At 32.1% G+C, this 25,164-nt stretch overlaps 2 protein-coding genes across 7 annotated transcripts; one reads left to right on the top strand and one right to left on the bottom strand.

The window, feature by feature from the left end:
• Nucleotides 1-408: 408 nt before the first annotated feature.
• Nucleotides 409-20,946, top strand: LOC130644365 (DNA polymerase zeta catalytic subunit-like). 6 transcript variants are annotated; one of them, XM_057449938.1, is made up of 34 exons: nt 747-813; nt 3,104-3,178; nt 3,410-3,463; nt 5,970-6,051; nt 6,633-6,711; nt 6,948-7,062; nt 7,142-7,236; nt 7,727-7,831; nt 7,955-8,039; nt 8,122-8,162; nt 8,230-8,289; nt 8,380-8,478; nt 8,558-8,645; nt 9,198-10,751; nt 10,825-10,864; nt 11,239-11,323; nt 12,297-12,790; nt 13,128-13,247; nt 13,322-13,828; nt 13,991-14,245; nt 14,775-15,019; nt 15,205-15,262; nt 15,471-15,553; nt 15,782-15,851; nt 16,800-16,907; nt 17,255-17,364; nt 17,455-17,569; nt 18,333-18,470; nt 18,624-18,814; nt 19,027-19,134; nt 19,342-19,461; nt 19,609-19,675; nt 19,902-20,063; nt 20,508-20,946. In XM_057449938.1, the coding sequence occupies exons 3-34, from the start codon at nt 3,450-3,452 to the stop codon at nt 20,652-20,654; spliced, it is 5,640 nt and encodes a 1,879-aa protein (XP_057305921.1). In that variant the 5' UTR covers nt 747-813; nt 3,104-3,178; nt 3,410-3,449; the 3' UTR covers nt 20,655-20,946. The 6 variants fall into 6 exon arrangements, with proteins under 6 accessions (XP_057305916.1, XP_057305921.1, XP_057305920.1 ...); XM_057449933.1 differs by lacking the exon at nt 3,410-3,463 and having other exon boundaries at nt 409-813; XM_057449937.1 differs by lacking the exon at nt 747-813 and having other exon boundaries at nt 3,410-5,025.
• LOC130644369 (uncharacterized) lies at nt 20,692-23,674 on the bottom strand. Its single transcript, XM_057449951.1, has 2 exons — nt 23,381-23,674; nt 20,692-21,619 (listed from the first exon to the last, which is right to left on the bottom strand). Exons 1-2 carry the CDS (start codon nt 23,509-23,511, stop codon nt 21,301-21,303), a joined length of 450 nt encoding a protein of 149 aa, XP_057305934.1. The 5' UTR covers nt 23,512-23,674; the 3' UTR covers nt 20,692-21,300.
• Between the last annotated feature and the right edge of the window lie 1,490 nt (nt 23,675-25,164).

The following is a 25,164-nucleotide window of genomic DNA, read 5'->3' as shown; positions in this document are numbered from 1 at the left end:
TTTCATGCATTGCCATAAAGCAACTAAACTATGCTCTAAAACAATTTTTTTTCTGTGTTATATTTTAGGCTTCTTTTTCACACATGCTTATATAAAAATCTTACAATAATAGCAGACGCGAGCGTGTATATGTAAATTACGTCAGCAAATGCTAAGTGCCGATATAAATTACAAAGATTATACTTTTATTATATATGCTTTTATGTATTATGTAGCCTTTACCTTATTTAATGACCCTTTGATATTTATCTAAGGTTGTTTGGAGTTTGTATATATTATAGTCACTAAAGAAGAACTGACAATAAGCACACAAGACTTCTTATTAGTTGAATTTAAAATATGCCAAAGAATGTAGATTCAAACTTTATCAACATGCAGTAAGACTTAAATGTAACTTTACATGTATATATATTTTTAATTTTTTATAGGTGTTGTAACAAACTAAGTATATTACATAGTATATAAATATCATGAAATGGCCAAATTTTCAGTGCGGATTGTTGATGCTGACTATTACCTTACATATGCAACAACAGAATTAGACCCCAACTTTTCAGAATTTCGTCAAAGTCAAATTCACAAAGTTCCAGTAATTCGTATATTTGGTTCAACACCCAAAGGCCAAAAAGCATGCCTGCATATTCATAATGTTTTTCCATATTTTTATGTTCCTGTTCCAGAAAATATAGCAGATTCAAAAAAGTTTAGTAAACAGTTGGCATTAGGATTAGACTCGTGTATTAATACATCATTAGGAAAAGCAGCTTCTCAGCAACAGCATTACATTCATTTAATTGAAGTTGTTCAAAGAATGTAAGTACAGAAATTTATTTAAAGGGTTGATTTACCTTTCTGTGCATAATATTTTTTAAGGTTACTGTAAAGGAAACAATTTTTTTTTAGGTTTTTTGCAAAAAATTCATGACATATAGAAAACAAAATTCTCTTTTGAATGGCATATTTTATATTCCATGAAAATATTTGGAACATCCCTTTTTTCTGGAAAAAGCCTTTTCAGAGGTGTTATATCCTTCACACCTTTGAGAAAATATGTGCAAAATGAGTTGAGCATATTTTTTGTAAACATTATGCATGATATGGATATAGTTTACTTTCACCATCGATATATATATATATATATATATATATATATATATATATATATATATATAAATATATATATATATATATATATATATATAAATATATATATATATATATATATATATATATATATATATATATATATATATATATATATATATATATATATATATATATATATATATATATATATATATATATATATATATATATATATATATATATATATATATATATATATATATATATATATATATATATATATATATATATATATATATATATATATATATATATATATATATATATATAAATGTTGTCGTATAAAAAATGAGCTTGTAACCCGGACTTTTGTTGTTAATAATTCTGAACGCGTGCACACATATTCAGCATAAAGAAAAAGTTCACACTTCCATTATCTTTCTGCATACTCAGTTCACACATTTTCATAACACCTACGAAAATCTTTAAAAACAAATATCTCGTTAGTAAATTTTTGCATACATGCCTTTACGTTTGTGTTCTCTTTTTCCTAAAGCTTCCTATTGGCTCATTGAAATTTTCGGTAATGGAAAGCTGAATAAATTATGCACAAAAGGTTCCCGGATTTTTATATATATATTACTGATTAGAGAATTATGACGACAGAAAGAAAAAAATATGCATTTTTTTGAATGATTATATATAATTACAAATAATTTCATAACGACTTTGTTAGAAAAAAAAACCGGGAACCTTTTTGAATTTAATTTATGCTGAATATAATGGTGCAAAAACAAGAAGTCTGCGACCACGCGTTCGAAAAAAAGAAGCCATTTAAAAACGTACGGTGAAAAAAAAATGGTGTGTGTTTAATTCATTATATTTTCTATTTGGAAAATTAACATCCCACGAAAATAACACCATCAAAAAAGTCTTTCATCAAGCATTCAAAAACAAACAAAAAAATTAAAAAAATATAAAAGTATTGATAAATTATAAGGGTTTTTCTGAGACTACTCATCAAGTGAGTTTTTTCCTTTACAGTAACCTTAACTTTTGAAAGAAGAACAGACTAAATTCCATTTGCAATGTAGCATCTTTATATTATATACACAATGGAACTCTCTTTGTGTCATGTAGTATTTGATTAAAATACCATGTGACTGACAAGAAAAGGGAAAGATTGACATAATGCATGAATGTTGCACAATTAGAGTATATAAACTAAAACCAAATATGTACCAAATATTAAGGTATTTGTAATTCTCTTTAGGATAATCAGCTATATTTTTTTTTAGAACAAAGTAGTAGGCGGTTCTTTTTCATCTAATTACAAAATGCATTGATTTTTAAGTTTTGCACAGCTGTGTTTTAATTAATTTGGAACGAAATTAGGCAATTTTTATACGTTTTTCTTTTTGTATTTAGAAAAATATGAATAACGAAGCTGGCGGGTTTTCTAAAGGGCATCACATCTTTATCTAACTTTTTAATTTTAATTAACTGATCTGTATGAGATAAGAATTCTGGCATCATGCTAAACTGCCTTTCAAAGAGAGCCTTGAAACTGTTTTTAGTTTTCTTAAAATTCTATTTACTATATTGCCTAACCCTTGGAATTTACCACTCAAGCCAAATTGTTTATTAACTTGTTCCTTTTGCACCTGCTACATTTCTTTCAATGTTATTAAATTCTGTTCTAATTGGTTTATGTTATCTGCTGTATTCACCATTCATTACATCATCAAAAACCAAAATCAAAGAAAGAACTTGTAAACTGCTTTTTGTTTTTTTGCCTGCATTGTTTTTTTACTCCAATCCTATTTAGTCCAAAAGACGTTACTTAAATCTTGTTTTTTTTTACTTGCATGAATACTTTTACTCTTTATTACCTAAGGCTCCCTTTACTATGCTACAAAAAGATAAGGCTGGCTATTCTTAGTTCTTTCTACAAACTTAAATTTACTTCTTATTTACCTCCACAGATAATACTCCCATTTTCTTATTTTGATTTTAGCCCTTTTTATGGATACTACCAGGAATGCAAAGACTTCTACAAGATATATATGTACAATCCAAGGCTTATAAATAGGTATGTTTCTACACAGTGCTTCTAGTATGAAACCAATATGTGCACAATTTGATGCAGTGCTGATCTAGTTTATTTAAAGAATATGACAATAATTATTTATTTATTTATACAAGTATGCATAATCTTAAAATTCCACTGTACTGTGCTGCTCTAATTGAAATTATGGAAATCCTCGTAATTGCTGTGTAAGTAGACAATATATAGATTTGAATTAAACTCATGACTACTTAGAACAACAGCTGGTAATACTACTTGATATCTTTATCGAAAAATGGCAGAGAACAGGTAAGGGTGTTGTATATATCTACAAATCCCTTAGCATGTTTGTGTGAAATTCTTCTGGCACTAATTCCCAAATGCTGTTTAGTCTTTCACTCTATATTTGATCATAATAGTTTTTGGTAGATAAATTTCAGTCAAGAATCTGGTTGAAATAAAAAAAATTTGTTGAAAATTGTTGAAAAAGGAAGCAAAATTAAAAAAGTACAAGAACAAGTAAACAAAACAAATTAAAAAAACAAACATTGTTGACGAAGACGATGATAATGTTATATAACCCTAACCCTAACTAAAAACTAGAATAAACATACAGAACTAGACTGAAAAGTTGTTCTGAATTTTATTTAACTTTTAAACAATGTTTATTTTCTTTAATTTATTTTTGATTTTTCCTTATTTCCAAATAAAATACCATTTAACTTTAAAATAAACAGTCCAGTTTAGAACAATGTTTTTATTTTATTTTTTTTTAATTTTAAGTAATTTCTCAATAAAATACGAAAATCCAAAATATTGGCAATTAAATTGTGGTCAACTTTTTGGCTGAAAGTTTGTTGTGCCATAATTTTGGGAATAATATTAATTGCTATGGTTCTGAAGCAACAACACGAAAGCAAAAAACAACAATGACAGATAATGTTAGAAGTGTATTTTTCTTGTTTCATGTCATAACTACACTTGAGTTTGGGAAAAGGGGGGATGTCAGGTTTGGTATCAGGGGCCCAAACCAGATGCGTGTGTTTCCATCCTTACCCTTGGTAAGACGTATCTCGTGGAAACGTCTGCGTATCTCGTGGAAATGCTAACTCACCTGGGGTGTATCTCGTGGAAACACCTGGCTATCTGGTGGAAACGCTTACACTCAGCAAATCTTGTGGAAATGCCTACATCTCAGCAACTTGCTTGGAAGTTGCCTATATCTGAGCGGCTCACTTAGAAATTGCCTACACCTCAGCAACTCATTTGGAAATTGCCTAAATCTCTGCGACTCACTTGGAAATTGCCTATACCTCAGCAGCTTGCTTGGAAATTGCCTACATTTCCGCGACTCACTTGGAAATTGCCTACTACCTGCTATGGTGTATCTCGTGGAAACGCACCTTATTTGTTAGGAAAACAAACGCATCTTCATCCCATTTGGCTGACGAAGGAAGCCCTACATCCCCACTAGCGCGGGTCAACATTCCTTCTACCCCTGGACAAAAAACTTGGCAATCGCAAGTAGCCAAATTTGGATCACCAAGAAAACCTTGAGGCAAGAGCACTGGTGTAAGTGAGGGAGCGTCTTTGATGCCAATTGATCCCTCCATCTTGCATTGTAGATTGTTGTGTGTTGTAGTTAGTAGTATCGTTGCATGTTATAGTTCGATGTAAATGACCCTCTGGGGCTACATCAATTGGTATTGTATGCACTCGTCATGTGTCGGATGATGGTCTGGTTATCGAGTTAACGTAAGGGTCATGGTTGATTGTAGGATTAGTTAATATGGTGACAATTGTGGACATTGATGCCAGTACATGAAATGATTGATGTACATAAAAGAAAAAGAAAAATATATATTAAAAGGGTAGGTGGGCAAACCAAACTATTAGCAAAATGTGATGATGGAAGCTAGTTGACTTTAGCTGCTCCCATTTTATAGGTAGGCAAGGCAATCTTAGGGGCCTGGATCTACAACAGTATTTGTTATAGTTACCTTGAGGGCCCCTAGTGTTCATGCCCTGTGACCACCTTTTTCACTAGTCTACCATTCTAGACTTGGAAGAACGTTGAGTTTCTAAAGTAATATCCTTCAATGATGCTAGTAGCCATCTTTGTTGACACTTGAATACTGAATGCAATCACAGCTAAGCCTCTCAACAAGGTTTAAGTACTTACTTCAGGAACCACAATTAACATGTGGTGAACTGTTGGTCCACCACCATTTATTAAGAAAAAAAATGTGCACACAGCTGCTATATTTTTATCCAAGAAGCACAATTTTTAAAATGAGCAGCACAAACTGTATATGTTTTTTTTACTTCTTTTGAGATTTAAAGCTTTCAAAGTGTGTAAAAAGCGTTCCCTTGTCATTTAACCCTTTGTAAGAGTTGTATTAAGTATTTTTGGTCATTTCCACCTTCAAAGTTTTTGCAATGAAGGTTCACTTGCCACTTAAACCTGTGCAGTTTGTTTATGATTATTTCAACATCAATTTAAATTCTGCTAAATGACTTTTCAAAATTTTTCGTATGGTTGTTTAATTTATTTGTTGTGTAAAAGATTATTTTAATTTTTGGGCAAAAAACAGTTGATTAAAGTGTTAAGCATGTGTTAAAAATATGCAAGTTAATAAATAAGGTTTACATTCTCTTCCGGAGGAGTGACTTATTATTTTGCCAAAAATTCCTTTTCTTGTAAGGACAAAAAAACAGCAATAATGGTTTTATAAGAATGAACAGGAGCATATATAATGCACATATATTTTTCTACAAAGCTTTTATAAACTTGTGTATTTTTGTGTATATTTAGGGTTAGTGGTATACTTTCCAATGGTACTGTCTTAAACACAAACTTTCAACCATATGAAACTCATATCCCTTACATCCTCCAGGTAGAATTTTGTGTATTGCTTTAAAAAGTGACAAAAGAAATACGCAATTATAGATTTTATTTTTATTTTTAGTACATAGTGTAAGTTAAAACTTTAAATAATTCGAATATAATGACACATTGTCCAAATTAGAACCCAGTTGTTATCAAATTAAGACTGAAAGCCTTGTGGTAGAGTAATGGCTTCCACTGCTGAAAGTATTTGGTTAAAACCTCGACTGAGTCATGCCAGAAACTATAAAATCTATCTGTTCTACTTACAGCATAGGATGATATCTTAAGTGGTTTTCTAGTTAGGCGATTGCTGTGCTTGCATAACATTCGTAGCCTAAATGGGAGCTTTAAATGTATAGGACCCGCTTTGCAATACCCTTGTTTATAGCAGTAACAATAGGACCTAAAGAGGTTATCCTTGGTAAAAAATTTCAATAATAATATTACATTTGAAAAAGAAATATAATAAATCCAAAATGACTTAGTAGCTATTTCAAACTTTTATTGTAGTATTTAAAAGTAGAATTCATGAATATACTGTAATTCAAAGGGATAAAAAAATTATGCATGTGTTTATTTTTTGTATAGTTTTTTATGGACTATAACCTTCATGGCATGAATTTAATAAACTTATCGAATGTGAAGTTTCGATCTCCATTACCTAAAGGTATATTTCTATGACTTTTTTTTCATTTTTTGTACTTAAAAATCTCGAGTTATACTTATTCTGATTGTTTCAACTGCAAAAATTATTTTTTAACATTAAACCTTATAATAAATAATTTCTTGATAACTAGCTGTAGTTAGGTTTTTAATAGTGCTTCTATTCATTGTTTTGTGTTATTCATAGATATGCTGTTATACACCACATATTTTTGTTTATACATTTCATCCTTATTTCAGGTGATTTAAAAGGCAGCATTAATGTTAGCTTTAAGAGCCCACCTCGATCTCCATTGGGCTCACCATTGTATTCACAAACAAACTATGACATCTTCAATGACACGACCGTCCCATCGTAAGATTACTTGATCTTTTATTTTGGGAATTTATAATTCATTTTTAAAGTCTGTAAGAATATAATAATTTTGACTTAGGTGGTTGGTGATTGACAATTTACAGAAACAGACCACGTGTTTACTTGAAGTTGATGCTATTGCAGAAGATATAATTAATCAGGAATATGCAAAAGGTATATTTTTTATTTTACTTGACTTGTAGAGTAAAAATAATAGAATTAGAGTACAATAATAGATGATACACAAGTTGTGTTTGTAAATTGAACTATAGGCATGTGCACAGATACATACAAAATATATAAACAATATACAAAGTCAAGTTTAAGAAAACAACTTGTAGTGAGTAAAAAGCAAAAAATAAGAGATTTCACTTCTTTTTTAATTTTAAGGTCATAGCTAGTGTGGTGTGCATTCTGTTTTAAGAAAATTTGTTTGATTACTCTTAAAGTGGATAAATTATTTTACGGAAATAGACAGAAAAAATTTATACAGGTTTTCGAGCACTAAAATTAGTAATACATACTCTCATGTAAATACATGCTAATTATATATGCATCAGTGTTAAAAAAATCAACAAAAATAAATGCATACCACTCAAGGAGGTCGATAACTTAAGTTGATTTACATTGACTTCAACTTTTTTAAAATTTGTCTTTTTCGTAGATAACATTGGTAGAAATCCTGGCTTAAATGCAATTTGGGACGATGAAAAATTAAGACGTCGACAAAACAATGAAGAATCTGTTATAGAAATGCCAGAATCACAAGGTTATATACTTTTGCAATAGCACCAACAAAAGTAACTATGTTGTAAGATAAATTCATTCGAAAGAAATTCTGTTCCAAATTTTAATCATTAAATTTAGTGGTGTATTACCTTTCATTTTGTAGAGAGAACAAGATATACAACAACTGAGCTGGAAAAGTTAAATTTGCAGCAATTAAAAGTTGCTCTCAGAGATCGTCTGAACAGAAGGTAGTATTTGCATCCTCTCAACTTTACTTGTTCAGTCCTTATTTATTTGTTTATTTGTGTCTTTACCAAATTCTTTCCTTAGAAATGACAGTCCTCTTGCATCATCGTCACAACATTCAAGTGGTAAGTTACAATCTTAGAAGTAGTCATTTACTTTCAATGGAAACTAATATACAAATTTGCTGTTTAGATCTGTCACAGGAGGCTGGAAGTCAACAAAAAAGTTTAAACCAAGCTTCAGACCAACTGTGTTAGAAAAAGATCATTATTTTGTTATGTAATGTTCGGTATACCGGAGAAATCATTGAAAATTGTTCTTTTATACTTTTTCTACTTTTAGCAAGCAGCATTGACAACAGTTTAGTTGACATATTAGTGGACATGGCAGAAGAAAGCAGTTTCAATACGCCGTTATCTGAAACAACTTTGATTAACAACGGTACTCTTGAAAATGTTTATTTTTAATTCATAAAGAATATAAACAAAATATATTAGTACGTAAACACACAAATGTTTAGGTTTAGAAGAAGATGATGATAATACTGAAGATGACGAAGAAGTGGAAAACTTGATTATGTCACAAATAGTACATGATGACCCTTATACGTGAGTTATACTGATAAGTGCAACATTTTGCTTCACATATTCTTGTGTTTATATTGAGTAAAACTTGTGTGTTAGTTAGTAGTAACATAAACGTTTCTTTATACTATTAACATATAGGAACATGTTAACAACCTTACACCATACATTTAAGTGTTTCACATTCAGTCATTATGACATCGTCATCATGGCATCAGAGTTTTTGTCAAAAAAAGTAATTTTGAATGTTTAACATTTCTCATTGGATGCAGAATTTAGATGAAAACTCATTTTAAATCTAACTACAACCCTGGTCAAATTTGGTAGGACAAGACTGTAAATTGTGAAGTGCACCCCAACAACTAATCAACTTATGGTATTCACACATTTTAAACTGCAGTTAGCAAATGTTAAATACTATCCACGTGGCCTATACATCTATGAAATGACTGAAAATGGTCATCCCAATAATTTTGAACAAAATTGTAGGTTCATGTTTGTTCTGGCGTACCAGATTAAAATTTGTTTAATTGAGAGAATTTAGACTAATTTAGAAAATATTTCATCACATTTCAGATCTCCAACGCACCAGGAAGTTGAAAAAAGTCATGACAATTCATGGTCAGATACATTCATTAGTCACATCCCTCAATTGGATGGTCAGTTTGATAGTGATGATTCTGCAACAGCGGATGAAGAAAGAAACTATAGCAGAAAGCAATGTAAATATTGTAGAAAAAATCGTGTTGATGCTCAAAATTTTAATTGTAAATGCTCAAGTGGAAAGAGGAGAGTACATTCTCAAGTAGATGGCAACTTTGATGGTTTAGATTCATCTTCTGACGATTTTGAGATTTCTCAAAACAAATCTAAAAATATCTCTAAACACGCTTGTAAAAGTGAATTTGATATTAGTAGAAACACATTTCAACTGGAATCACCTTCATGTTTTAATAAAGTTCATGAAAAATTGGTAACAGAAAAATCTATTGACTTACACAAAAAGAAAAAACATGAAAAATATGATATGCTTTCCACAAATCCGAATATATCAGTTCGCAAAGTTTATCCAAAAAGAACTCGTTCACTACCACTGTACACATTTAGTAAGAACTTCAGTTGCGTTGATAGAAGCAAAATAAAAGCGAAGCACGAGTCAAGTCAGTATTTACATAAAAGAAAGTATAATTTGAAACAGTTTAAAATTATCTTGAATGATATAATGAAAGAGAGAAAGAAGAGTAATTCTCAAAAATGGGAAATAGGAAGAAAGACAAAAGCAATAACAGCTGGAGAATATCAGAATGATTTGAACTACGACAGTTTAAGTGCACTGTCTTTTAATTCACCAAGTAAAACCAATGTAAAAAATTCCCTTCAAATAATGTCACTTGCTTCACCAACTGCACCTGATGAACAAAATATGATTATTTGTGAGAGTCCATTAGAGGAAATGGAAAAAACAGAAGCTAGTCAATATTTTGATTTTGAACATTTTGACAAGAATGAAGTTGTTTGTACGGATTTTATCTCAACGCATAGTAAAGTTAAATCACAGTCAGAGAATACTGTACAGAATGAAAAGCAGTCAAAGACTTCTAGTGCCTTTTATGAATTTCAGCATATTGAAATTGATAATGAAACTGGAGACACGTTACCAAGCCCATCAGCTAACAATCCACCATTTAACCCATTAGCAAGCATTGCCAGACACGAAGACCTACCATCAAGCAATGCAAACCATAGAGAACTATCAGCAAGCGATGCAGATCAGGAATACTCACCAACAAACAAAGAAAACCATGAAAGCTTCTCAGCAAGCAATGAAACTCTAGACACATCAGACATGTCTGTAGACATGAATAGTCCATTGTTAATTGAGTCTTGCAGCCCACCATCAACTCAAGTACAACTGGGGGTCACTGAAACAGCAAAAACACACAATCTGCACGATTATAAAGAAGAGGAAATACTGGAAGTCAGAACACCAGATTTTCCTGTTATACTCACACCAAAAACTTTACCTCCTTCTCGACATAAAGCAAATTTTCTTGTTAGTTACGACATACCGGAGAAGAATTATCAAGGGGTATATTTCAGTAAAGAAAGTGATACTGAATGCACGTCAAGGTATGTTCATTTTATTTACATTCGGATAGTTTTTATTGCGGTAAAGAACTGCATTTTATTTCTTTATTTTCAGAGTTTTTCACTCAGATAACATTGCTGCTGTAAAGACTAAGGTATTGACTATCATAAGTAAAACAGTTACAAAATCGTTTTTTCCCAATCTAGAATAAGTAAATTCTGCCAAAACAACTGATTAAACCAATAAAAGCACAAAAAAATTTCACTTATTTTAAAGAAATACTGTCTACATCCAGTACAGGTGTGCAGGTACTTTTCTTTTCCTTCTCCACAAAAGGTATCTAATATTAGCTTTAAAACTTGTGGTGTGTTCATGAATCAATTCACTTTTTTTTTAGTGGGCAAACAAAAATGTGTGGCAAAACTTTCTGCAGGATAGTTTCCTATATATACCTGCTTATATTCTATTAACCTTGTATGTTTCTAAGTAAGGTGTTATCTAATTTCAATTCCAATGTTTATTTTATAGGTTAAACAGCTGCCAGTTTATTTTTCAAATGTGACGTCATCAAGTTCTTTGAAACATTTCCAAAAGGCCCAAATTTCTGAATATGGTATAATTGATTTTTTCCAACGTCGTTGTTTTGTTCCTCCTTTGGGATTATTTGTTTCAAATTCTTTTTAATTTTTAAAACCATAGCCATTATAAGCATTTGCTGCAAATGTGTTATCCTCAAGTTAAACTTAAAAAATTTAATCGTTCGAACATTTTAATGTTGACAAGCACATGACTTGTCATCCTGTTCAAATGATTCGAACATAAAAATACGGCCTCCAACATTTATTAAGCATGATAATTAATGAGACCCGGGAAAGGCCCTAGAACACAAGAAAACATCAATGCACTCTGCTATACCGTAAAATGACGTAATTAAACGCACCTAAATATAAACGCACCCGTAGTTATGTGCGCTAAATCCTTATCATAATTTTATTTCCGTTTATAAGTTCACCCTTAGATAAGCGAAAGAGGAAGGAGATTTAAAACAATGAAATTGAAAAAAAAATTGACTTTGTTTCACTTAAAATATTTTCTTCTCATTTAATTTTGTTATGGATATAGTTTTTATGAAGTTTTGCAGTATATATGTAATTCCTCTTCCGGCAATTCAAGTGCCTTCATAAGTAGGACGCTTTGCACCAGTAATGACTGCTTCCATCATTGGATACAAGTTTATTCTCAAAGCTTTTGGCACATGTCCTACAAATTTTTCTACTACCTTTCTTCCTTTGGTCCTTGGTGACACAATGACGATCAAGATATTCGATTGAAAATTACTACGTAGTTTTTGGTTGCATTTTCTTTGTTAAAAAATACTCAGCAAATTTATATTACATGATAGACTACAAGAACTAATAGTAGTTTAGGTATGTACTTTCCTCGTGGTCTTACCCTTGTTTTGCCATTTTCCTTGTGATATGAAAAACGGCGATATGTTTAAGGCTTACTTTTGAGAAGCTTGACATGTGGTTGTAGTGGAAAAAATAATCACATATGTTTTATTTACATGTGATCGTTTTTTTTAGATCCGAGTATGTCGTACAATATTTCTGAATTCAATGAAATTATATATGGAGATAAAGCAGTGATCATAACACCTTGTCAATTGCCACCCAAACCTTCGAGTATTCAACAAGAATTGAAAGCTCAAACGTTACCTCATAAAACGGACATAGAAAAGAAAAATTTGTTGCAGAGTAGATCAATAGAAAGTGAGTATTCTGAGAATGCACAGAGTGATTCAAGAAAGAAAACGTCTGCTCGAAGTTTAAAAAATTCTTCTAAGGCGAAGAAGAAAAGAATTTCCTTGTTCTCTCCAATTAAGTTTATTTCGCCGTCTTCCTGTATGAATACGTCAACAAAAGGTTCTTTCGTCCAATCAAATTCGACAATGCTTTTACACAGCACACCGGGTGTGTCTTGCAAACCATCGGAATCTTTACCATTCACTTCTGTTGTTGACAATCAAAAACAAACTCCTGCCCAATCCATGGAAAGTAAACAAAAGCTGGGGAAAAGAGTAAGTCATTAAGATTCCTTCATAATTTTTATCATTTTTCTATAAGTATTTTTTTTCTGTTAAAGCATATTGCAAAATATCGCGCTTAAATCATATGGTAAAAGGCTTCGTCATACATGTTAATTAACGCCCGTGTATATTAACGCCGGCATATTTTTAAGAGGCGTTAAATTTCATAAAATATTAAATAGTATTGGTGTACTTTTTTCATTATAAGTCGCCAGGTTCGTTCTCTGTTCTGAGAAATCGGTTAGTAAATTAAGCTGTGGCGAAGGAGTAAGATTATTGCAAGATGTAACATGAACTGTCCTCGTGTAATATAATGTCATTATTTCAGCTAACTTTCAAGCCGATTGAAAAAATAAATGTATCTGATATAGAAGGAATTACTCCCAACAATTCTTACGGCTTCGATCTGACGCAACAGAACACAAAGGAAGCCAAAGCATTGCATGTGGTATGTCTTTAGTTTTCATGCTTGTTTTGAGAAATCGTTTTATCCAGCGTGTGTACATAGCCTTGCAATTTTAGAATCAACATCTAACCATTGTAAGCATGGAGTTACACATTACAACAAGGAGGGGATTAAAACCAGACCCATCTATTGATCCTATCGCCGCCATTTTTTATTTTATTCACGATGACTCAACATCTGGTGAAAAGGATAAGTTGGGTGTATTTATCGTAGATGATAACTCTAGTGGAAGTTTGTTATCAAGAACTGGCATGTCCTCCTTTCCATGTTATTGCTTTCAAAACGAGGCAGATATGTTAACTAACTTCGCATTGTTTATTGAAGAGAAAGATCCAGATATGATATTGGGTTACGAAGTGCAAATGTTATCCTGGGGTTATTTGATCGAGCGAGCAGGTTCTCTTGATATAAACATGATCACACGATTATCGAGAGTACGTGAAAAAGAGAAGGGAGCACCTCCCCCGGAAATTTCGGAGAAAGAAAATTGGTTTGGATTGTTAATCTCTATGACGATCCCTGGAAGGATTATTTTGAATGTATGGAGGGTGATGCGAAGTGAGGTAGACGAATGTTTATTTACCTTAATTTTGATAAGTACAGTAAGATGATTAGTTATTAAATATATTTTACAAACATGGAATTGGACGCGATATTAAATTTTGTATTATTTTGTTACTAATTTTTTTCTTTTTTACCAAAATAAGATGTTTTTTGTTTAATAGGTTACTTTGCAGAGATACACATTCGAAAATGTTTCATACCATGTTCTCCACCAGAGATTTCCTTTTTATTCGTTTAAAAATCTATCAGAATGGTGGTTAAATAATCATCAGCGGTGGAGAGTGTGCGAACATTACATGACACGATGTAAAGGCAACTATGATATGTTGGAGCAGATTGATTTTATTAATAGAACAAGTGAACTGGCGCGAGTGTTTGGGATTTCGTTCTATTCTGTCATATCACGTGGTTCGCAGGTTGGTTGGTACCAGTTTTCTTGAAATTCAATAACAACTTTGCAGGGTGACCACACCTTCTAGTATCTTCTGAATAACCTATAACTTGAATCCAAAAATCGTTTTCTCTCAAATCTCCCTATTTTATTCCAATAGTAACTTTTTGTTTTTACGTTTCATGTGACAAAAATTTCAGCATATATTTATTTTTCATCATGACTGGTGGATTCTATTTACATTGAAATGCACAGTCTTTCTTATCTTTAAAAACGGGAAAAATGGGGAAAAATTTGACCTTAATGCTGTATATGTTCATCAGATGCTCCCAAGCTGTTTTGCTCTGTTTGACTTCTACTACTAGCAGAAATTCCATAACTTGTTCTAAACATTTTTTTTACTGAAACTACAATAATGGTGATTTTAAAACGAGAATTGATCTCAACTTTGTTGAAACTGTTTGGTCTGTCAGTCGATAATTTGTCCCCTTTGCGTGACCTATTGACACAGAGTTCAGTTCAAGTAGCATTAACGTTTGTTTTTTAATTTTAAGTTTCGTGTTGAGTCGATGATGTTACGCACTGCAAAACCGCTAAATTATGTACCTGTGTCTCCAAGTGTTCACCAAAGGGCTAAGATGGCTTCACCTGAATGCATTCCTCTTGTGTTGGAGCCTGAATCAAGATTTTATGTTGACCCAGTCATCGTTTTGGATTTCCAATCACTATATCCTTCCATTATCATTGCCTATAATTATTGTTACTCAACTTGTATCGGGAGAGTGCAGTCTTTCAGCCGGTAAGTGGTGTGCTGTAATTTCTTGTGATTTCTGAAACAAAAGGATTCTGACTGTATTTTTCTTGTTTTCTCACCAATAAAAGTACATACTTTTTTCATCGATGGAGGAAGAATTACCGCATATGTAAAGGACATGCTTTGTCGTAATTAAATCGGTATATTTGCTTATTTATTTCTTATGTTAGAAGCGAGGAATTCAAGTTTGGTGCGACCTCCTTGAAGTTGCCTCTTAATATTTTGAAGGTATGTATACCAGCTGTCACTATGATACAATTGTGTTATTAGAAAGCTTCCAAGTAACCCACAAACATTTGATTTGATATAGTGTGGTTAATTGATATTTTTTTATTATTTAATTATTTTTTTTCTTAGTCTCACTAAGTAATTGTTTTTGTTGTTGTTTTTGTTGTTGTTGCTGTTGTTGTTAAAAGCATATATTTTATATCATTAGAAACTGGCGAATGGCAAGATTCATATTTCACCAAACGGTGTTGGTTTTGTAACGGCAGATGTAAGAAGAGGAATTTTACCTAGGTATTAATATGTTTTTACGCTATTCCTTACTCTGCGTTTATTTTTTGTCTTTCCTATGTTCCTTTATTTATTTTATTTAACGAATGTTTTACAAGGCTTACCAGTCCAGATATTTATGCATGTCTGTTATCAACATAAGTCCTAAAAATAAGTTAAAAATATAGCAAAAAAAAAATGTAAATGTTTGATTTTTTTTCTTACAATTTATCTGTTTTTTCTTTCATGTAGAATGTTGGAAGAAATCTTAAATACAAGAATAATGGTGAAAGGAGCTATGAAAAAAGCAAAAGAAGACAAGGTAATTGTTGTCGATATTAGTGTGTAAGATTGAATACAGGTACAGTTATCTGTTGAAATGTTTTTGATATACTTTAAGGGCAGAAATTTTCGCGGGCAGATATCTTCATTTTTGATAACAAAAACTTTCGCGAATGACAATAAGTTTCAATGAAAAATAAATTGATTTTAAATCGAATATCTTTTGAGCCATTTTTAGAGTTAGTGTTTTAGAGCCATTTTTCGGGCTGATTATATTTTTTCGTTGTGATTCTATTATTTCTACCCTTGTCTTCGGAACCCTCGTTATTTAAGAGTTTTCGGCTTTTAAAACTTGGAAAAAACTTTCGCGATTTTTAGAAAAAGTTGATTTTTCGCGGAAATAACTTTCGCGAATTTCAGGTTAAATTTCTTACCGGGCAGAAGTTTTCCCGAGAAGGGGCCAAAATAGCGAAAATTTCTGCCCCTAAGGTAACTGTCGAAATTACAGAGTATATGAAGAAAATATAATAAATAGAAATGAGTATTGTTTTATGAACCACATAGTTTCTGCAATGTGGAACAACGCGAAGGTCCAGGAATTGAGGAAATAGGTCATGCTGACTTTAGCAATAATTATCACAGTTTGAGGTATCGGATCCACCCAAATAACACAAGATCACAAATCTGTTGTTAACAATATAATATAAAATATAAATATAAACAATATAATATAACATGGAAATGCCGTCAGTCGTTGTTTTGGGTATGATTTTCGAAATTAGGCATCCATTCCAATATGGTTTTTAACATTGTGGATTGTGGACAATTCTTGTACTTATTTTTTTCTTCTTCTCTATTCGAGTAATACATGCTACACACGACGAGTGTGATGATGGCCTGTAGCTACGAAAAAGATCGAAATATTCGAATTCAAAAAAAAATGAATGACTATCAATATTTTTTATAATTTATACTTTTTCAAATTTAGATTTTGTACAAAATGTTAGATTCTCGCCAACTTGGTTTGAAACTCATAGCCAACGTGACGTATGGTTACACATCTGCTAACTATTCGGGTAGAATGCCTTGCATCGAGGTAACATTTTTCTGTCATGTCCTAAGCTTGAATCCCCCCCCCCAAAAAAAAAAAAAAATATATCTCTACAACATTTGCTGCGCAACGTCTCTTGTGTCGCTTTGTTCTTTCCAAGCAACTGTGGTACATCGGTTGCTTAACAGCTTCTATGTTGACGGAAACCGACGTTTGATTAGCAATTTGTCGTTACAAGGAAATATGAGAACCGCAGTAAAGGCAATTGCGCTTGCTATCAATAATCCGCTGCCTTTTTCTCTCTCTTTTTGTTAGAATTACAGTGATCGTTATGAATGAACATGTTAATTTAACCTGTCTGGAGAGGTACTATATCTGTCACGTGATTTTAGATTGCAGATAGTGTAGTAAGAAAAGCAAGAGAGACATTGGAAAAAGCGATCCATCTTGTTAACTCCACCAAAAAATGGGGTGCAAAAGTTGTTTATGGTGACACAGACAGGTAACATGAATTTCTTGTCATCTTTGTTATTATTGTTGTTGACACCGCTTGATGTCAATAGACTATTTTTTTCATTGTTTTTTCAACTAGCTTGTTTGTGTTACTGAAGGGAGCTTCCAAAGAGCGCGCGTTTCTTGTTGCAAAGGAGATTATTGAAGAAGTCACTGCTCTTAATCCAAAGCCAGTGAAACTGAAATTTGAGAAGGTGGGTAAAATTCTTTTAATTTATTGCTTTCGCTCTATGACACAAGCATTTGCAATTTTCGCTTAAGATGATTAAGAAGAAAGTGTAAAATACATTGAACATGTTTTCTAGCTGATTCCAACATTAAAAATATCCAAGAAAGTTTGTGAACGATGAATTCATGCAAGATGGGTTTTTTTGATATCCCAACGATTTCCAGGTTCAGTGAATCAATTGTGAGCATATCAATGCCCAGAGAAATTAAGCAATGATATTATACCGAGAAAATTCGCATGTCCTTTATCTTTCCTGTACCCGAATTCGACCAAATAAGATTAATTTGCACGTGCGACAATCGATGACAAAGTCTTTACTAAGCCAATCCACTTAGATTTACGTTAGTATGACTTTGGTGTTCGGTTGTAGGTTAATTTCTGGTTAGTTAGATAAAGCTAAAAGGCATGAGTTGCTAAAACACTTTGCAGAACAGGAATTAAAGTTTGATATAGTGAAATACCCGTACTTGTTTACGAAATTTTATAGCTTTGCATCCCTCAGCCAACGTTTTTACCACGAGCTTCTGCTTGGTAGCCATTTTTGTAATAAAGAGGATTTCAAAAATCTCAAATTGTAAACATTAAAAAGTCTCTGATGTATCAATCGAACTTGGAAACGTTAAAGAGAACGTGATAAAATGAACTGAAGCGACCGGAAAATTTGTTCGGCAAAGCGAAAGATCGTGATAACGAACGTCGACTGCATTAACATTTGTCGTTAACTCTAGGTGTATCAACCGTGTGTTTTAATCACGAAGAAACGCTATGTAGGATACATGTATGAAACTCTCGATCAAAAGGAACCGAAAATGGATGCTAAGGGGATTGAGACTATACGTAGAGATAATTGTCCCGCTGTCGGAAAGGTATGCAAGTTTTTGACTAAAGCAGCATCCCATAATGTTTTAGTATCTAGTCTTATCACCCTACAGAGTGTTGAAGTGTTGTTAAATAGCACATTTCACCTATATTAATTTCAAGACATTTCTTAAAATACCGTGTAAAATTGATATATTTAGATTATGGAAAAATCTTTAAAATTATTATTCGAAACTAAAGATGTTAGTTTAGTTAAATCGTACGTGCAAACGCAATTCAAGAAAATCATGGAGGGAAAGGTAACAATGAAAGATTTGACATTTGCTAAAGAATATCGTGGCATGAATCATTACGCTCCGGGCGCATGCGTACCGGCTCTTTCTATTGCACGGTTAGTTGATTTAAATACAATCTAGATTTTCGTTAGGCCGGTGACGAGGCGTAAAATGTCACGAAAGACATCAAACCTGTTTGTTTTTTTTGCTGAATGTTTTTCCATCCAATGTATGTCGTACTGTTTACTGGACTTTAGTGCCCCGTTTACTTTTCAACTAAATCCACCCCATTGTTTTTATGTTCTCCTCCGCCATTCTAATAATTCAGAAAAGCGTTAAAGTATGACAGAAGATCCGAACCCAGGAATGGAGAGCGCGTGCCCTATGTAATTGTACATGGAAGCCCCGGGTTACCTTTGATCCAGCTGGTTAGGACGTAAGTATACGTTTGTTTAGTATTACTGTGTGACGTGTGTGGTTGTACTATAATGATAATAGCCGTTGTCTGTATGTTGCGGGATCCCGAAATGCGATATATAAAGGACGGCCAAACTCGTGGATTTTTCCACAGGTTGATGATGATACCATCATGATTTACACATGCATTCACACTAATCTTACCTATTTCTTACCTATATTATAGTCCGATGGAAGTGATTAAAAATACGAGTTTACGATTAAATGGCTTGTACTATATTACAAAACAAATAAGTCCATCTTTAAATCGAATATTTTCTTTGGTTGGAGTGGATGTAACACAATGGTGAGTAGCAACCTAGTTCCCAGTTCCCTACTTAGTTTTAAGCTCCTGGTTTCTATCTCCTAGGTATTATCAGACACTTCTCTAAACAATTGATTTAAAAGAATTTAATAAAATTAAATATTGCTGATAATATTTTATTTATGTCAGGTACACGGAGTTACCACGGATGACACGTGTGCAGGAAGTAAACTTGCATCAACCAAGTAATAAAAAAGTAAGCTTTTATTTGTTTATGGAAACATTTTCTGTTAAGGTTGTGAGGTTTTTCTAATGTTTATTTGGATTATATTCTTAAAAGTGTTATTTTTCTATCTAATCTATTACCTGAATTTTGTGTGTCCAAAATGGTTGCACACAGCTAACCAAAATGCACAAAATAGCGGATTTTCCCATGTGTTAAAAACCACTTTGCTTAATAATAACTTTTGTTAACTTTTCAGGGCACAATTTCACAGTACTTTAAAAGCAAACATTGTCCGGTCTGTGAACAACTTACTACAAAAAATTTGTGTACCAGATGTCGCGATAATCCACAGCAGACCGTGGTAGTTTTATCCTCAAGAATAATGGCAATAGATAACCGATTGACTCGCTTAACACAGGTTTGTCTTTGTTGCTGCGTTTGATAGACTTGCTCTAATAGACCTTTCCCGAATTTCCTAATTATGTCAAACTCAATTAAAGAGGTCGATTTAGCAAAAGGTAAAACAAATTACCTAATTTCGTAATTATTTCTGTTCGTTAAGTGCCTCAATTGCGAACTGAAAGTTACAGTCAAACCCTACATATAGCGGAGCTTTCCAAGAATAGCCTCGTTTTCAAAGTAATTAGTTTCTTCAAATCTAAATAAAATCCAACTACAATATTATATTGCTCTAAAAACTTCATATTTGTCATGATAATTTGATATTCTATCTGAATATCCTTATTTGAAGAGCATAGAACCATTTTAAAATTTTTAGAGGACGTCATAATTATTAGAATTTATGAAATTCGCGAAAGTTGTATTCATGTTGAAACTTAAGTTCGTGTCTTTCTTTTATTAGTTGTGTCAGCATTGTTCCGGCTCACGTAACTTTGACACAGGATGTGAGTCACTGGATTGTCCGGTGTTCTATAAACTTTGCAATGTAGAAGCTGAGGAGAAGCGGAACGAAAACCTAAGAGATTTGTTGGACGAACTTCAATGGTGAAATTTCTCCATGAAAACAAGTAAAGAGTGCAGTTCAATCAAATAACACTTTCGGGAACTTTTATCTCAAACAAATTATTTTACACTTGCGGACGATGACTGAAAAAATAGCCGATATTTTCTAAATTTTTTAATATAAATTATAAATTTATCCTTCTTATAAAATAAGAAAGATAAACAGAATTGTGACGTAACTTCAAATAAATTTTTCTTATTATTTAATGACATGTATTTATAAGTTATATATGATTTCTATAAATATAAATTCTACTGAATATATTGTATGTAATATACTTGTAATTGATTATTTTTAAATTACTATCACATTCAAACAAGCAACCTATCTACAATCCTGAAGAAAATATGTGTGGAATTTTCCCATTCCTCTCAACTTTAAGTTCATCCACTGTTTTGACACCCACACTAACAGCAATGAGGACTACAATTGGCCATTAAATTTTATATCCAAGATTGTAGCTCGCAATTGTATTCTTCAGTTTACCGATTAACAATGTCAAAAAATTTTTACTCTTCCTCCTTCCTCCTTGCGAATGACCAACGACAAGTATGAACATGCAAATTTTTTTCTTCTTTGTATAGCAAACTGTTTATTTTTTTTTTCTTTTAAGAAAAATTTCTCTATCTCGTCACGCTTGCAATGTGAGTTTCTTTCCTTTCACGTTTCTTTCAATTCTTTCACGTTTCTTTCGATTTAGTATCATGTGTTTAGTTTCTTCAAAAAGTTTGCCTTCTTTATGGAATTGTTTTTCTACATTCGCCACTGTTCGAAGTAAATCCGACACTTGGTTTTTCATATTATTAACTTTTTTATCCGTGAGAAATACATTTCCTGTTTTGTTTCTTCCAGAAAATATGATCACAAAAATAAATAATGGAACACATATTAATAAAACGCTTTGTCTTTTCATGATGTGGTCTGTCAACGTTGTGAAGGACGAAACGAAACTAATTAAAGATGTAAACAATGTTAGAACTAGCTAATTGAGAAACACATTATGACACGCTAAGCATATAAATCTCTATTCTCTGAATTAGTGAGCGACACGTCTAAATACGTACAACATTAACTTAACGTCAAACAAATTTGCCTACATTTTCCTGTTTTATTTTTATATTTTGTCTGTGTCGTCTCATTTTGAGGAGAAAAAACCATTTGTACATAATCAAACCCTGTTATAGTTAAAAAAAACCTTTAACATTTCAACCTTCGTATGTGTAATTAGTGAGATAAATAATGTTTAATGAAACCAAAAGTTTGTCTGTTTTTATAATCTATAAATACAGTTACACTCAATCTTCAGATTTCATTTTGAAACAAATTTCATCCTCTTTGAACTCTCAGGGACGTACTTGTATGGTGATAAATCTTAGAAAGGTACTATTAAAAGCACAACGGACTGTAAAGAAAGGTTTGATGACTGAAAACAGACCTGGTCTTATAGCATAAAATATTTGTTCATATTTTCTTTCTTTTTTTTTGAAAATGCTAAATCCTGTTTCTTGAATAAGTGGTTAAAATACGAGATTTTTTTACTTTAGTGACTTACAAACATTTCAAGCTTATGGTGGAAAACGTTTTTAAGCAATGTGGACGAAAACAACATCTTAAATCATCTTTGATGTCACATTGGACACCCAACTAAAAACGACAGAAAAAGTATCTCATAAATATTTCTTATCCCTAATATTTTCTAAGCACATCCTTGTTTTAAATTAAGTTGTGCACAAAAACATACTATGTTATTGCATATAAAGCCAGTTAAGACACCAACAATGACAGAGGTATTAATTACCTTCTTAAAGCTACCATGCTAAAAAAAAGAATTTTTCCACAGTCTAACTGGAAAGGTTGCTAAGCGAGGGTAAGGCGGTTAAAGAAAGGATGTAAAGTATGAAGTTAGGAAAGAAAAATTGTTAATTTGCAGCCCACGTTGAGGAGGCCTGGACACGTAGCAACTGGGTTTCTTTAAAAACAAATCTGTATATGACTAAACGTGTTGCTACCTATGATCAAAATAGATTATGACGACCACATGATTTTCGGTTGCGTCTCTTTAAAAGTTTTCGTCGCGTATAGACAAATTAAACAACCATGTAATTCCTTTTGTACTGCACATTTTTTTTTTTTTTTACTTTTATTATATAAAAAAAAGAGTAAACGATATTTAGATTTAATTACTGTGTAATTAAAAACTGTAGGCCGTGAGTCAAGAAACGTAAAGTTCGCATCCCAAATCTCGAGACAAATGTATCTTGAGTTATTTTAATATTTTCAAGGATGCTAATCACGATTTTGGATGTTACCAAAGCCCAAAGCGCGCAGTTTTTTAAATTTTGACAAAATGTGTCACTTTTTATTCTCTTATTGTTTACTTTCAGTGCCAACTTTTTTTAACAACAAAGGCGCTATAATAACTTGCCGAACATTGTCTTGCTATGAAAAATTGCTTGCGTTAATGTTCTGTGGAATACCCTCGTTCAGAAAAATGTACGTTGGCGAAGATATTTTGTCCAACCTCGTTCCAAATGCAATTTTCGATATCCGAGACCGGATATCAAAAAAGAGAAAAATTACTCTTGTAATGAGATTGCATTTTGCAAGCAAGCAACTACCACAGTCAGTCTAATCGATATCCGAAAGTGGATATTAATTATCTCAAAATACGGATATATTTCCTGTATTTTGCAAAAAAAAAAATATCTTACCCTGTTTTTTTGACAATTTTATTGACAGGTATCGTCATCAACAGTGTAATTATCGCGCGTCGTTTGCTGACTTTGACGTTCTGTTTATGGTTAATAAGAGAACAAAGAAATATCAATGAAAGTTTCTTCATAATAAAAGAGATAGTCCTGCATTGAATGAAGTAATTAAATCTATTAAATCTTTTTGATATGGTTTGAATAATTATTCCACTAGGAATATAATAATATTCCACTAGGAATACAGTGGTCTCTTTAATTAGCGGACACCATTGGAGCAAAAAAGTCTGTCCGGTAATTAGAGGTATCCGCTTTTTAAAATGTTTTTTAAAATCTTTTTTAAGCTAATTTTCGTTGTAAATTCAAAAAGTTGATGTATTTTGAGGTTTGGGGGAAAATTGGATTTTTTGGACTTAGAAGAATAAAAAAATTAGATTTTAAGATGTACAAAGATTTTTATGTCAACAAAAAAATATTAAAAACCTAGAAAAAATATGAAGGTACGTTTTTGTTTCAAATACCTACAAACTCAACACATGTCGATGAAAAAGCTTACAAGGGCTAAAATCTTGATGTTGTACTTTTGGGGAAAAATAAAACGTTTATGTTACTGTATTTACTGATCAGTGAAGGTGGGTGAACTGCCGTGTTATCGAAAGAATAAAATGACTTTTCTATCTTCATGAACCATCTGGCCGTTTAGGTTTTCAAGAACTTTCTTCATTATTTAAACCTGCATTCATGATTTGGGCTCGGCAAAATAATTGACTCCTTTCATATCAGCTGCCCTAGCAAGAAGAAGTGATTGTGGTTTCTTGCTTTGCCATACTACCATCAGCTCTCCCACTTTTCCTCCATCCGCACTAACAAAAAATGCAACAGCGATTCTTTGTTTGGATTTTTTTCACCTAAGCTTTCTTTTCTTTTAAGGCCAACTCTTTGGTTGGTACAGTTTTATAAAAGCATCCACTTTCATCTATATTCTAGATGTCTTTTAGTTTATTATCTTTACATAACTCCTTTAATATTTCCATTCAAGACTCAACAGTTGTTTTCAATACATCAAGAGATTCTTCAAAGATCTAAAAGGATAGAGAAAGCAGAAAAAGAACTGAATGATTGTATTAATAAATGTTTTAAGTAATAAAGTAAGTAAAAATAGTTGATAAACGACAATTCTTTACTCTGACCAATAAAATCTTGAAATCTTTGAAAAATTTCTCGAGGTGTCCTCTAATTAGAAAGGAAAAATCGCCAAAAGAGGGTTTTTTGGCGAAAAAAATGTGTCCGTTAATTGGAGTTTCTACTAACTGCTTGTCCGCTATTTAGAAAGTTTTCTATGAGACTAGGATTCGTCCGGTGTAATGAAATTTGTCTGTTAATTGGAGGTGTCCGCTTATTAAAGTGTCCATTACTTACTGAGACATACTGTATGTATATTAGTAAAAAATTGAAATTATACACACTTCTTGAATGGGTGGATAAATGAAGAAAAATAGTATATCAATGGTCGTTATTATTTCCTCAGTTTTAACAAATTGACCCAAACCGATAAAGTTTTTTTCTTCGGTTTTCTGCGTGCTGTAGCTTATACCAATCAAACACAAATTAGAATGAAAAGTTTGTTAATAGCGAGTGTAATGTTTTCTCAAAAAAGTCATTTCGCTTGGATTTCACGCGAATTAGTTTAATTCCATGGTTGTAGAGGTATACTGCGTATACTTTTCTTCTGCACAGAGTTTCTTTTTCAATATAGTGCAAGATTTGGATAAGGTATGTTTTTTGCT

This window comes from Hydractinia symbiolongicarpus, chromosome 5 (genome assembly GCF_029227915.1).
Source record: "Hydractinia symbiolongicarpus strain clone_291-10 chromosome 5, HSymV2.1, whole genome shotgun sequence".
Taxonomy (NCBI): domain Eukaryota; kingdom Metazoa; phylum Cnidaria; class Hydrozoa; order Anthoathecata; family Hydractiniidae; genus Hydractinia; species Hydractinia symbiolongicarpus.
This window is presented reverse-complemented; position numbering and strand designations above follow the sequence as displayed.

Coding starts and splice junctions, on each gene's coding strand:
- LOC130644365 (XM_057449933.1), top strand. CDS start 476: ATGGCCAAATTTTCAGTGCGGATTGTTGATGCTGACTATTACCTTACA. Junction 814..3,103: donor ATTGAAGTTGTTCAAAGAAT/GTAAGTACAGAA, acceptor TTTTGATTTTAG/CCCTTTTTATGGATACTACC. Junction 10,752..10,824: donor GATACTGAATGCACGTCAAG/GTATGTTCATTT, acceptor CTTTATTTTCAG/AGTTTTTCACTCAGATAACA.
- LOC130644369 (XM_057449951.1), bottom strand. CDS start 23,511: ATGAAGAAACTTTCATTGATATTTCTTTGTTCTCTTATTAACCATAAA. Junction 21,620..23,380: donor AAAATTGTCAAAAAAACAGG/GTAAGATATTTT, acceptor ATCTTTAATTAG/TTTCGTTTCGTCCTTCACAA.